At 38.5% G+C, this 14932-nt stretch overlaps 1 protein-coding gene across 3 annotated transcripts in view; it reads left to right on the plus strand.

The window, feature by feature from the left end:
• Positions 1-14932, plus strand: part of AOAH (acyloxyacyl hydrolase (neutrophil)) — a 214565-nt gene that overhangs the window by 143882 nt on the left and 55751 nt on the right. For all 3 annotated transcript variants that reach the window (XM_011950150.1, XM_011950151.1, XM_011950152.1), the window contains one exon: positions 13962-14044. In XM_011950150.1, coding sequence (XP_011805540.1) covers positions 13962-14044 — 83 coding nt within the window. The remainder of the gene's footprint in view (positions 1-13961; positions 14045-14932) is intronic.

The raw sequence follows: 14932 nt of genomic DNA on the forward strand, positions 1-14932 counted from the left end.
TGCTAGCAATGAGGTAGGCTCCGTGGGCGTGGGACTCTCCCAGCCAGGTGTGGGATATAATCTCCTGGTGTGCCCGTTTGCTTAAAGCACAGTATTGGGGTGGGAGTTACCCGATTTTCCAAGTGTTGTGTGTCTCAGTTCCCCTGGCTAGGAAAAGGGATTCCCTTCCCCCTTGCACTTCCTAGGTGAGGCAATGCCTCGCCCTGCTTCAGCTCTCGCTGGTCGGGCTGCAGCGGCTGACCAGCACCTATTGTCCGGCACTCCCTGGTGAGATGAACCCAGTACCTCAGTTGAAAATGCGGAAATCACCAGTCTTCTGTGTCGCTCGCACTGGGAGTTGGAGACTAGAGCTGTTCCTATTTGGCCATCTTGCTCCGCCCCTCCGAAAAAAGTATTTTTAAAAGACTGAAAATAGCTACTGGGCATCTGAGGTGGGAAGATTACTGGAGGCCAGGAGTTTGAGATCAGCTTGAGCAACATAGCAAGACCTCATCTTTAAAAAAATATTTGTTTAATTAGCCTGGCATGGTGGCATGTACTTGTAGTCCTAGCTACTCAGGAGGCTGAGATGGAAAGATTGCTTGAGCCCAGGAGTTTGAGACTGCTGAGATTGCGGTGAGCTATGATCATGCCACTGTACTCCAACCTGGACAACAGACCCAGACCCTGTCTTTAAAAAAGTAAAAATAAAAAAGTAAAAAACAAATTAAAATTAAAAATAGTACTTCATGTTCAGATCACTTTCCAAAGCAATTCATATAATAGGAAAATCCTGCTTACATTAAATAAACCAAAGATCTAATACCACATGTAGAAAGATGGGAAACAATACCAAAATGTTTACAAGAAGGAAGGACTTCTCATTTGAAACCAGCATTTAAAATCCCAGAGTAGGCATGATAGAGTGAAAAGAAGTCCGTATTTTCAGTTATAAGGGTGCTCATTTTGTGTTATTCCAGGTGGAACATTTAGCATTCCTCAACCTCATTTATGTCCTCAAGTTGAGTTAGACTAGATGATCTCTGAAGTTCTCTCCCACACTCACTGGGCATGGTTATTGGGCAACACGATGCTACTTTATGATGCTACTTGGTTTAGAAGTACTGAGGAAAATTGCTCAAGAGAGATGCTCCTGCTTCTGCTACCCACTCCTTAACTAGCCTGTACCTTGAGACAAGACATGGCTAATTTTATGGGTCAGAGCCTGATGTTCTTGGAACAGTGTTTGGCCAAGGTATATAGCCTGTGGCATAGTGCAGTCTCATGCACAGTAAGTCCTGTGTTGTGTGATATTGAGTGCTTGACAGGCTGGTAAGTAAACATGGGACTCCATTATTGTCCTTTATGTTTACTATATCTCTCCAGCAAACCCAAAAGAGGAAAACAGGCATCTAAATCCTTAACAAAAATAGCCACCCTTACCCAACACATCTAAATTGAGCATTTCTGGCTGTTCATATCCCCTTGTTCTGAAAGTGGGGCCAGGAGTCAGTCCAGTCAGCAGGGTTCTGCAGGCCAAGGATATGTGATAAGGATGAAAAACAGGGCAACAATCAGAGCTTTTTCAAAAAAGTAAAAAGTTAAAATTCATCATAAAAAGCAATGAAGGCCAAAATAACCAAAAGCAGCTACCAAAATTATCACACCAAGCTGGAGAAATAAGACTGAGATCTGTAGTCAGCAAAAATGAGTACAAACCAGATGACATTTTCTAGATTAAATGTTGCTCCCTCTGCCTCCAGCTTAAATTTGGGATATTGAACCAAAGATGTAGCAAATGCTCAGACAAAGCCATTGTTAAAAGTGGCACAATAATGCTCTTCAGGGGCATTTAAACACATCTTTAGTGAGAGATGTCCTGGAATCAAAGTGTTAAAGGTTATCTACTCTCTCCTACACAATAGATGTTATATGAGAGAATAATTTTGAAAAACAGTGTGACAACACTGAACCAAGTCACTTGGGGCAGTAAAGTCAGATAATTGGAGAGTAGGGAATTGCAGCTAAAATTTGCTAACCTAATTTCATGTTTCAAAACAGGACATGTAAGTACTAAACACTAATGGGCTTAATAACCTTATTAAATCCATTATTCGCAAATTACATGTGATATAATTGCAAATGATTAGCCCTGTTATAATTATACTTTGCAAAACAAATAATTAACCAGAGAGGTGGTTCTCTGAAGTTGGGTGAGGCTGACTGAAGTGGGATAGTGTCCATAGCAACAGTTCTCCAAGTGTGGTCCATGGACCCCTGTGGGGTCGCTACGACCCTCTCAAGGGGTCCACAAGTAAAAAACTACTTTCGCAGCAATACTAAAACAGTATTTGGCTTTTCACTATGTAGCCTTTTGTACAAATGGCACAAAAGCAATGGTAGGTAGAACTGTTGACACATTAGCGTGAATCAAGCACTGGCACCGAACTCTATTAGTAGTCACTGTGTTCTTCACCTCCACACACTCCCAGTTTAAAACAAGAGGGGGACATCCTCCCTTAAAAATGTCACATGGTACAAAGCAGAAAAAAAATTATTAATTTTATTAAATTGATTTTTAAATAATTTAATCTGATGAAATATGAAATATGCATAAAACTTTGTACTGTATAATAAATTAACAAAGTATGATGGCTGTCTTGGGGAAAAGCACTTGTGTAGGCGAGATGAAAGCTGAGTTAACTTTTCATGGAGCACACGAATTACAAAAATTCAGTAATTTTTGCTGAAAAATTACTTGATAACAAAGCATGGTTTTTCAGACTTAGATATATGGCAGATATTTTATCTAAAATGAATGAAATGAGCTTGTAGTTTCAAGGAAAATAATTGACAGTATTGGTTGAAAATCATAAAATTTGAGCTTTCAAAGAAAATATTTGAATTTTGAAAAATTTCCATCTTCTAGTGTGAACTTGACAGTTTCCTAATAGTCTAAGACTCTCCTAATGTGATATGTAGCAATATTAACAAAAATGATTTTTTTAATATTATAGTATTAAATGTATCAACATTTGGAATATCTTGATAACTCAGGAACCAATATTTTCTAAATATTAGTGTATGATTAAGATAATGCATTGGTAAAAGATTCATTAAAAGTGCAAGACAGACCAATGCATTTTAATGTAACAAGTGTAAAAGATCATTGATATAATTTCAGATTCCACCTTGCAACTAATCAATCTTTAAGAAACTACTACTTGTCGAATTCTTGCGTAGAATCAAAGACAGCTATCCATAGTTATCTAAAAAGGATACTGAAGTGCTCCTCCCTTTTCCAACTACATGTGTATATAAAACCGGATTTTCTTTCCTTTTTTTTTTGAGACAGAGTCTCGCTCTATTGCCCAGGCTGGAGTGCAGTGGCGTGATTTCTGCTTTGCCTCCCAGGTTCAAGCAATTCTCCTGTCTCAGCCTCTGGAATAGCTGGGACTACAGACACACACCGCCACACTCAGCTAAGTTTTTGGATTTTAGTAGAGACAGGGTTTCACTATGTTGCCCAGGCTGGTCGCGAACTCCTGCGCTCAGGCAATCCACCCACCTCGGCCTCCCAAAGTGCTGGGATTATAGGTGTGAGCCACTGAGCCCCGCCAAAACTAGATTTTCTTAATATACTCTCACCAAAACATCATAACAGACTGAATGCAGAAGCACATGACTCTAGCTGTCTTCTATTAAGCCAGACATTAAAGATATTTGCAAAAATGTAAAACAATGCCATCCTTGGAGAGTTTTGGAAAACATATTTGTTTTCAGAAAAAAAGTGACATGTTAACATGTAATGGGTTTATTATAATAATCTAAAATGAACTGATAATTAAATGTACATTTAAATTTCCCAATTTTAATACCTAATGTGATAAACATTGATAGTTTTAACTCACATAAGCAAAAGCTCTCTGAGGTCTTCAATAATTTTAAGAGTGTGAAGTGGTCCTGAGAGCAAAAGTCTGAGAGCTTTTGTTCTAAGGAGTAAGTATAAAAAGGAAGCATAGCTGAAGACAGAGAGGCTAGGGGATGCTAGCATTTAGAGATCTGGGCAGAGAAGATTGAAAAAGAACAACCCTGAAAGTAGAAAGAAAACTGGAAGGGCTTAGAGTCCTGGAGGTCAAGGAAAGAAAGCATGTCCAAATGAGAAGAGACCATCAGCCAAATGCTGGGGGAGGCAGAGGAAGATGAGAGCTGAGAATGACCACTGGGTGTGCAAGACAGGGACATGGAGAGACCTGGAACAGAAACATTTCAGTGGGGCGAAGCTGGAAGCCTGATTGGAGAGAATGGGTTCAGGAGGTGATGACATCAGCACGGGTGAGCATGCACAACTTTTAACAGGTTTTGCTTCAGAGAAATGGGGCAATAGCAGCAAGGGAATAATAGATCCGGAAGACTTGTTAAAATGGGAAATCCTGCAGCATACTTGTATTGATAAGATGATCCAAAAGGCAGAGAAAGGGAATGAAGGAAAGAATAAGGTCTAGGGAAGGCAAGAAGGGATGGGACCCAGGCATAAGAAGGCACCATCTTCGGGCAAGAAGGACCATCTGTAGACATGGTGGATCCTGGTGGAGGGACTCTCCCTGCCATGTATTGACAAATCCCTTCACCTGCAATGACTTCCCCTTTTCCCTATTTATTTTTAAATTTTCATTTTTAATTACTCAAAATATGAATATATTTTCATTTTACAAAAAATATTAATGTGTATAAAGTAAAAGCCGAAGTCCCCACTTTTTGTCCCCAGTTTTACCCCCTTTCTTAGAAGAAAGCCCTGTGATCAGTTTACTGTGATTCCGTCCAGGCCCTTTCTGTGTATTTTCATTTGTACGTGAAGAAATGAACACTTTGTTGGGATTTTTCCATAAAGGCTATCATATTGTATATAACATACTGTTAATCAGTGCTCCACTTTAACAATACTTCTTGGAGCTTTTTTCCTTCTTGTCCAATACTGCATAGTGTTTCATAGTATAGTTGTTTTTTTCTCCTACAGGTGGACATCCAACTTATATCCAGAGTCTCATTATTCTTCATAATGCTGCAATGAGCATTTTGTACTGATTCTTTGGAATATGTGTGAGGATTTCTTAAGAAAAAATTGTTGGATCCAAATGTTTACATTTTTAATTTTAATAAGGCCTCCAAAAGGGCTATACCAATTTATATTCCCACAATTAGTATATGAGAATATTTGTTTTCCTATACACCCTGGCCAATAGTGGATATTGTTCGTCTTAATTTTTTCCACTGTAACATCATTGTATTGTTGTTCTCACTTGTAACCTCCTAATTACTAGTGAGTTTGAGCATCTTTTCATAGGCATCACCTGTTCTCTCTGTCCTATCCTCTGTCTCTGTCCTAGACAGCATGTTGCCCTCTGCCCATGCTGCAGCACCTACCCCTCAGGGATCATCTGCCAGCCTCTCTCTGTCTTCAGCTACGTTTCTTTTTTATACCCCTCCAGACAGCCCCTTCATACTGACCCCCATATAACTGGATGATTATTTTCTGAGATCCTATCATGTCCTACAATACCAATGTCACCTCACTTATAATACCTGTTTACTAATTGTCTCAATGCCAATGTCACCTCACTTATAATACCTGTTTACTAATTGTCTCACGCTCCACCTTCCCATGCCCACACTCTGAGCATCCTGAGTGTGGGAATCAGGTGACTTCATTTTGTAGCCCTCTTACCTAGCACAGTACATGACACATGGCAGGCGCTCAATAAAAGAATTGCTAAACCAACTCATAAGGATATCAGTTTGCCCTTGTAGAGAGCTTTTCAATCTGCAAACCTCCTTCACGTGCATTTTCTCAGATTGTCTAAATCAAATAAGATTTGTTGGGATTAGCCTTTTGGGGGAAATAGTAAGGACAAAGGCAAAGGAGTATAGCTGAATTAGGAACTGCATGATGTGATATGTAAAAATAAATCAGTGTCACTTAAACCCTTGGAATTCTAAGTGTGTCCTATAATAAGTATTCTGCAAGAGATTAGCAAAATTAATTAAAATATTAAATCACACAATTAACTTTAAAATATTAGCCATATGTAATCAACAAATAGGAGAAAATGAATTTAAAATAAACATCAATTCAGTAGCCAAGTGGAAAAAATGAAACAAAGAGGAGATTTGCTAAGAAGTGAATTTGGCTAATGATAAGTCAAACCTTGACGTGAATTTTTGCCCAGAATGGTGTCATTTTACAACCCAGATTAATCAAAGTAAATGAACACTCTACAGATTTCTCTAGTAGAATTGTTGTAACCAACTGAACTTGAGACTTTTAGGCCACCTCAATGCTTAAATACAGATCACAGCGATAATTCATCAATATTCTTCATAAACTCTTCTATGAAATACGAGTTCCACAAGATGTTAAATGGTACTAACACACATTTCTTAAAAGATGTGTTAAGTCAAACAAGTTTTGGAAGTGTTAATTTAAATAAAGGGAAACAAGTTTATTTGGTATAAGTCTTATTATAGCCTTCACTATGCCAAAAAGCATTGTATATCCTCAAAAAAGTATAAAGCATTCAAAAATATATAAAACATTTCCTAAACTTTTTTGACCACAGAACTATGTAGAATTCATATGTGTGTTTTATGAGAAAAATTCAAAGAAACTGGTGTTTCACAGAATATCCTTTGAGAAATGCCGTTTAGGTCATTAAAACCATCTGCTTTGTCACAACTAACCTTTTCAAGTGTATAAGCATCCACAACCTTAAATGTCTCCATTTTATCACAGTTTAATGTTTACCCTAATACAGTGGCCTAGAATCAAATCTGGGGCTGGGAAAGGCTAGGATGGAGAAAACTACAACTACTTCAAGCTCAGAGAACAGGAGAGGAGGAAATCTTAGTGAGAGGTTGACCTAACAGGTAGGAAGCCTTGTCTGAGTCTAGTAGCTCATGAATTATTGAACACAATGCCTATGAAGTCTATTTCCCTGTATTATTTTTCTGGTCCAAATTCAAAATTTATCATGCTATCCTGCTAATCTTTTTGTATGTGAACTCCTAGGACCTCCTCTGTAGCCATCCTCACCTCTGCATAATTAGCCTATTGCCAGTTCTCTGAGTCCGTAGTGAGTCATTTTCTGTGTTTATCACTCTCTGAGGCTGCATCTTAGTTGTTCTATGATGCAGTGAGTTAGGGGTTACACAGAACTCTGGGATGTGGCTAAAATCAAAGGACTGAAAGGAATCTTAAAAGGTCTTCAATCTATCTCCCTGGCCCCATGCTGGCCTGACCTCCATCTGCATTAGAAAGAAAGTTATCCACCCTTTTCTTAAATTTTCCTAGCAGAAAAGGTCCCTAGATAAAGTCTTAAAGCCTGTCTAGTCTCTAAGTTACCTAATTTTATCCTAATTTACTCCCCGTCCTAACCCTTTACATCAAATGTCCCCAGGTATTTGTCACCAACTCTACTGCTGGAGCCTGTTTTTTGTGACTTATTCCCTAAGATTCAACTTAACGGAGCCTCATAATTTATACCCAAGCAAGTTGTGCCTCTGGACAGAGTCAGAAATTGCCTAACAGGAGGATCACCTGAGGTCAGGAGTTCGAAACCAGTCTGGCCAACATGGTGAAACCCTGTCTCTACTAAAAATACAAAAATTAGCCCGGCATGGTGGTGCACGCCTGTAATCCCAGATACTCAGGAGGCTGGGACAGGAGAATTGCTTGAACTCAGGAGGCGGAGGTTGCAGTGAATCGAGATTGTGCCACTGCACTCCAGCCTGGGTGACAGAATGAGAATCTGTCTCAAAACAAACAAACAAAAAACATTGACTAAGAAATTTCATCAGAATATGCTACATCAGTCTTGCTTGAATCGTATCACATCTGGTTTACCTCAGAGATCTCTGGCAGGCTACAAAGGCTTTGGAAGAACTCCATTTTTGCCTCTTTCCGGGCAGATTCAAGGTTCTGCCTTGAATCAACATAGGAGGCAATCATTTATTCCATTTTAAACCAACCTCTTTAATTTGTCTACATTACTCTTGAGGCCCATTCTTGATATTACTCTGTTTTGTTCTACTGAAATGCGTTGGGGGAGGCATTAGGAAGCTCTCAGAGAAAGTGATTTTTTTGTGTTCCCTGAGCCAATGTTGGGAAGAGTAGCAGCCATTCTGTTTGAGTTTTACTCATTTTGAATTATGATGCTGGAAATCAAAACCCAACCAGTGTGTTTTCACATGAAATGCCTGTACTGTCTGGCCTTCCAGTAGAAGGAGCTGGTGAAACTGGAAAGTTAACATGGTCCACACCTGTGCCCGGAGTTAAGGATTCAGTTCTGTAGGCATTGGGCAAAGTGTAGAGGAAAGAAATTTTAAGTACCCCTCTTGTGCATCCCTCAACTTACAAGCCCGAAAGCAGTCACCTCCTCCTAGCACATTGGACTGTATTTTGATATACGCAACAGAACAGAAAGAGTAAAATAAAAGATCACACTGGGACACTGGATTTTTGTGGAGAAAGGAGAGCAAGAGGAGGAGGACTGAAGACCAGAATGATCATGATAGTTTAACCTCTATGCATAGCATCCTGGTAGCCTCAGCTTGTCCTGTGACTACAAGCTCAAGACCCTGCATATATATAATTTTCTATAAAGCTGTCTTCTCAATTTGCAGACATATCAAAATATTATATTGATCCCACTCTATACTCAGGATTTCTGAACACTCCTTGAGAAATGCAATTCCTAAAATGTATAAGAGAGATTATAGATTTGGGATGGGGATGAAAGAAAGCGTTATCTTTTACTATGTGAAATACTTTCTAGTGCTTGGTACAAGACTTTCATCCAAAAATTCTAGATACTATTTCTAGTCAGAAATATTAACAAAATGATCTCTTATTGGTAAAGATTCCTATATTCTGATAATGAAAGGTGCAACTAACTGTATCCGTAATATTAATACCCACACTATTTACTCTTCATGAGCAGGATATGAGCAAAACAATATTTTGGTACATAAATTCCGTCCTTAGAATGATCAAAAATACATTTGTGACTAAATAGGTAAGGATTACTTTCCCAAAGAAAAATGACTCCTCTTTATTGACCATAAAATTATTTTAGTATCAAACTCAGATCCAGTGCCCATTTCCCATCTGTTTTTCCAAAATATAATAAAATATTCAAGGCAGAGGGCATAAACGATGCACTGTATAAGGTATCCATTTCAGGCTTTTGAGTAGGCTTTTGAGTAAGATAGCAGATTGAACACAAGCATTTACATCCCTCCCTTGAAAAGCCCTACTCTAACAACAGTAAATGAATTTGTCCATGAGGACAAAGAGAACAAGAAGAGCCAACAGCCACAAAACGTTGGAAGGTAGAAATCAGACGGATGAGTGGTAACTGACTTAGTAGATTCAGGAGAGCTGCATCCTAAGCTGGTGGGAGGGAATGCCAAGAAGCAACCTAGTTCACACTGCAGAAGCCCCAGAAGACTTGGAGATTGGTTACATGTGGGAGTTCTAGTAACGCAAGTGAGGCTAAACCAGAAGTATTGGTTGGAAGATTGCTGAAGAGCAGTTAGCTCCTCAGACCCTTTCCAACTCTCCACAGGTGGTCAACTGCCCCTTCCTTACTCTGGAGTAAAACTAGAGCTTTGTTCTCTGGAAACGCTAAAGTCAAGGGCCTCTGGACTGGAAGACACCAAACATAAATGAGGAGAGGAGTGTCCTATGAAAACGCATGAATGCTAAATGTTGAGGACCCTTCCCCACATGCCCCAGAGTGCTGCCAACCCAATCTGTACTCTCCTGGCTGCAGACTAGAAGACCCTTCCCTGTTGAATGTGAACATCCGAAGAGGAGAGTCCCACAGATGCTGACAGCAGGGTTTTCCAAAAAAGGCCCAGACAGTTCATCTTGCAGTGAGGGCTGTAGTCAACAAGCGCAGCCAGGGGCCCAGTTTCCAATCAAAATCAGTCAGTTTTTTAGCTGGCAACCAGTTTCAATATTTAAAAATGAACCTATAACCCCAGGATCATCACACATCTGAAGGAAACCTCAAACATGAAAAACAATGCAAAAACAAAGAGGAAAAAAGCAACTTAGAGAAACAGAGACTATGTACTAAGGGAGATAAAACTTTTTAGAAAGTTTAATAGCTTACATATTTAAATAACTGAAATTAGTATCTTCAAAAAGGTAAAAGAATCCTATAGCAGACAAGTGCTTCAAAAAAGGATAAAAGAAGATGTTACATTCATAAAACAAGAACATTAAAATTAAAACGATATCCAGAGAACCAATAAGGCCATTTGTAAATTATTCTGGTTAAAGCAGATGACATTCATAGAAAGATTAAAAAATAAAGTTGAGGATATTATCCAGAAAATGGAGAAAAAGGACCATGACATGAAAATAGGACAGAGAAACAGGGAAAATTACAAGACCAGTTCAGACGACCCAATGGTTGTAGGAAAAAAGAAAAAGGAAGAAATATCAATGAAATAATTTAAGGACATCTCTCAAAACTGAACATCATGAATTTCCAAGTTGAAAGGATTTATCAAAGGTGTAACACTGTGAGTAAAATCAGACACACACCAAGCCTGCCATCATAACATTTCAGAACACTTGGAATGAAATGCTACCATAGGCTTTCAAAAGATAAAGACACAGAATTGCCTCATACTTAACAACGCTGGGGAGGCTAAAAGCCAAAATCAGTCAATTCCTTCAGACTTGTGAAGGGAAAAAATCGTAACTGTGATGGTTAATACTGAGTGTCAACTTGATTGGATTGAAGTATACAAAATATTGATCCTGGGTGTGTCTGTGAGGGTGCTGCCAAAGGAGATTAACATTTGAGTCAGTGGCCTGGGAAAGGCAGACCCAACCTTAATCTGGGTGGGCACAATCTAATCAGCTGCTAGCATGGCTAGAATAGAAGCAGGCAGAAAAAATGTGCAAAGAGAGACTGGCCAGGCCTCTCAGCCTACATCTTTCTCCCGTGCTGGATGCTTCCTGCCCTGGAACATCAGACTCCAGGTTCTTCAGTTTTGGAACTTGAACTGGTTCTCCTTGCTCCTCAGCCTGCCTACAGCCTATTATGGGACTTGTGAGAGTGTGAGTTAATACTTAATATATGTATATTCCATTAGTTCTGTCCCTCTGGAGAACCCTGACTAATACCTAATACAGATTTATATTATTGTTGTGTAACAAACTGCCCCAAACTTTTGTGGCTTAAAACAATAGTCATTTTATTATATCTCACAATTTGGGGGGTTCAGGAATTCAGGCAGAGCTTGGCTGGCCAATTATTCCTCTCTATATGACATTATGGTTACTCGATGACATCACCTAATGGCTGGACTGGGCTGGAGGATCTAAGATGGCTTCACTCACATGATGTGCCTGGGAAGGGACAGCTGGGAAGGCTGAGTTCAGTTCAGCTACGTAGGGCCTTTTTTTTAAAATAGGTTTTTTTTTTTTTAAGCAGTTTTAGGCTTATGAAAAATTTGAGGTGATTGAAACATGGAGGCGGATTTCTCATGCATGGTTTAGCACCATCCCTGTTGGTACTGTCCTCAAGATAGTGAGTGAGTTCTCATGAAATCTTGTCATTTAAATGTGTGTAGCACATTTGCCTGCTCTCCTACTCCTGCTTTTTCCATGTGACATGCCTGTTCCCCTTTGACCTTCTGCCATGATTAGAAGCTTCCTGAGACCTCCCCAGAAACAGATGCTGCTATGCTTCCTTTATACCCTGCAGAACCATAAGCCAATTAAACCTCTTTTCTTATAAATTACCCAGTCTCAGGTATTCCTTTATAGCAATATTAGAATAGGCTAATACAATGATAAATACTTAGAAAATTAAGGAAAGAAACAAAAGGCAGTTATTAACTCTACAGAAATTAAAAAGTTAGAAAGAAAATAGAAAGCAATCATTGATTAGTTGTCAATAGCTAAATCCTCTTCTAGAGTAGAAAGTGAACAGACAAGGTTAAAGACTAACAATCAAGAAGTAGTCTTAAAAGTATGTTACTTAGAGATGAGGAGAAACATATCAAAAGACCCAGCCAATTAAAGCTGGAATTAGTTGCCTGTGGAAATGGAGAAATGGAGAGTGGAGGGAGGTGTGGGGTTGCTATTTATCATCACAAGTCTTATATACACACATAGGTAAGTTATTTGGTTCTGTGAGACTCACCACCTCAAGTCTTTGTTGATTTTAGCTTCTCAATTAGACTTCCTTTGGCCACTCTAATTCTCATTTCCTTTTTTTGGAGAATTTATAACTTTCTACATACTCTATCATTTGCTTTTTTATAATGTTTAGTTCTTTTATTTGTCTTTTCCTGTTGAAATATCAACAACACAGAAGCAGAGATCATGTATTTTAATTTTCCAGTATAACTCAGTGCCTAGAACAAAACTTGGAATATAGCAGGTGCTCAATAAACATCTATTAAGTAAATTACTTTTTAAGCTATGTGCCTGGGTAGCTTTGATTTTAAAAAATAAGTACATTATTCACCTCAAAATTATACTATGAAGCAAAAATTTCACACTTAAAATATTGCTCAGGCATCATGGCCTTCTATTAAAAAACATTATCGTTAGTTTTCTCAGACTTCAAAAAAAGGACACTATTTTCTATGCATCTTGAATGCCCAAACACAATATATGCTTACCTTTCTGAAGCACTGAGACAGTTGCCAAGCACTATAATACAATTAGTAAGATTTCATATAACACTTAATAATTGGTGATTATATGTAAGGTTGTGAGATGCGAACTTATTATAATGAAAAGAAGATAAAATACATTTGAAGATTACTCAAATATTTTGAGCTAAGTTATTATTTTTTAGTTTACATCTGGTCTTGTTTTAAAGATTTTAGGAAGCCTATGAAAGTTTAGAGAACATAACATTTAATTACATTTAAACCAAATTTTGTTGCATTAATTAAACTACTTACATCTCAATTAAGCAAAAGAAAATGAAAAATCAAAGATGAGACAAAAGAGAGCCAATAAAATGACTTAGAATATGTATAATTATAGCTTGATATTGGTGTCAAATTTGTCTGTAAGCTCTTTGTTTATTAGTATTAAATTCAAGGAACAGAGATTCAACATATATGACTTCATTTCTCTCACACAGAAAGGTTTAGAAAATGTGCAGTCTGGAATTGATATGGGAGCTCAACCCCACCCAGTTCTCAGGAACTCCTTCCAGCTCACCCCTCTGCCTTCTCAATGTGGACCTTATTCCCATAGTTTAAGATGGCAGCATTCCTATTTTGGGCAAGAGACTGGAGAAAGGGTACAAAGAAGGAACGAGAATCACCATCCAATGGCTTCCTAAGAAACATTACCAGAAATCGCCACTGGATAGTTCTAACCCCATCTCATCTCACCCAGAACTTAGTGATGTGCCACTCCTAGCTGCAAGAGAAGCTGGAAAATGCAATCCTCATTCTGGACAGACATGGGTCTTGCTAAAAATTCTATTATAGTGCATGAAGGGAGAATAAAGCTGAAAGACAATAAGTGTCAACCACAGCTTCATAGCAACCAAAAAAAAAAAAAAAGAGAAAGGAAACATGATCAGGTTCAAAATAACAGAGTTAGTAAAGATGAGCAATTGCTCAAGAAATGTACAGCAGCTCTTGGTAAAAAAGTATTTGAAAGGGATGACTCTAGAGGTCTTTGTACAGAAGAAAAAGTTTTATGTCTTCAACAGTATTCTTACGACACCCATACAACTCAATTTCATAGAACTGCTTCTCATAACAACTGCCAATATTACATTCACAGTTCAGAGAAAACTTGTCAGCAGAGATTTGATTTTTTGAGTTCATTTTAACTGTATTTTTTAAAAAGCATGGTGAAAACATGGTTTTTTTAAACTTCTTTATGTGACTATCCTGACCTTAAATATATACATATATATTTGTTTCAGGATTAAAGAAAAATCTATTTACCTTCGCTTATGGAAAAGAAACCACTGTAATCACAGGGACTACCAGAATATTTCAAGAAATGGTACGTAACTTTCCATTTAAGCCTTCATCAGTGCCCCTGTAGTGATTGATTTTATTTCATAAGTACCTCAAAAGCTGAGATTCAGATAACAAGGATCACAGAATAAAATTAACAGTCTCCCTTCCAACACCATTGCCCTCTCTGAAAGAAGGGCCCTGTGCTTAGAGCCATTTACCCACAGTAAAGGAGAACAAAAACAACCTGCAGTCAAGGGATTGACCAAGAGAGCAGATCATTCGTCCAACCGCAAAGTTCTAGCAAGGCCAAGGCACAGGATGTTTGAGGCTCAGGAGGCAAGACCTAAATGAGCAGTAGCAGAACAAGAGCTGAGCAAAACTAAGGTCATTGCAAAAGCTCTGCCCTCTCATATGGTGCAAGGTCTCCCACATTTCTGCTGGAGTTGGAGTTTTCAGTTTCACCTGTGTGGGTTTCAGCCTTCCACCTTGGACCTGGAGGTGGTCTATTGCCACAAGATTCTGATGAAATTTCTGATTGATAAGCCATGGCCTGGCTAACGCCTAATGAATTGCCAAGTAATGTTTTGTAACACTGTAATGCAGTGATGGTAAACAGTGTATGTGTTGCCATTCTGTCTTCCCAAGCCTGGGAAAGATATTGCTAATCAGCCTTGGCACTCTTGTCTGCTACACTCTGATTCTGCCTCAGCAGTTCTTGAAACACAGCACGTCTGACAATCATCATCAACAAATTAGGCTTGGCACATGAAGTTAAACCTATTTGCCATCCCTGTGCTTTCTCTAATTAACAAAAGATGTTGAGGAATTTTCCAAGCAGCAAGCGTTTAAACTAAATATGTGACCTACAAATAATGTATTTCTTATAACAAATATTCTATACAGAATAAATGCTCTCCTCTTCTAAGAACAA

Source organism: Colobus angolensis, unplaced genomic scaffold (assembly GCF_000951035.1).
Source record: "Colobus angolensis palliatus isolate OR3802 unplaced genomic scaffold, Cang.pa_1.0 Scaffold302, whole genome shotgun sequence".
Taxonomy (NCBI): Eukaryota; Metazoa; Chordata; class Mammalia; order Primates; family Cercopithecidae; genus Colobus; species Colobus angolensis.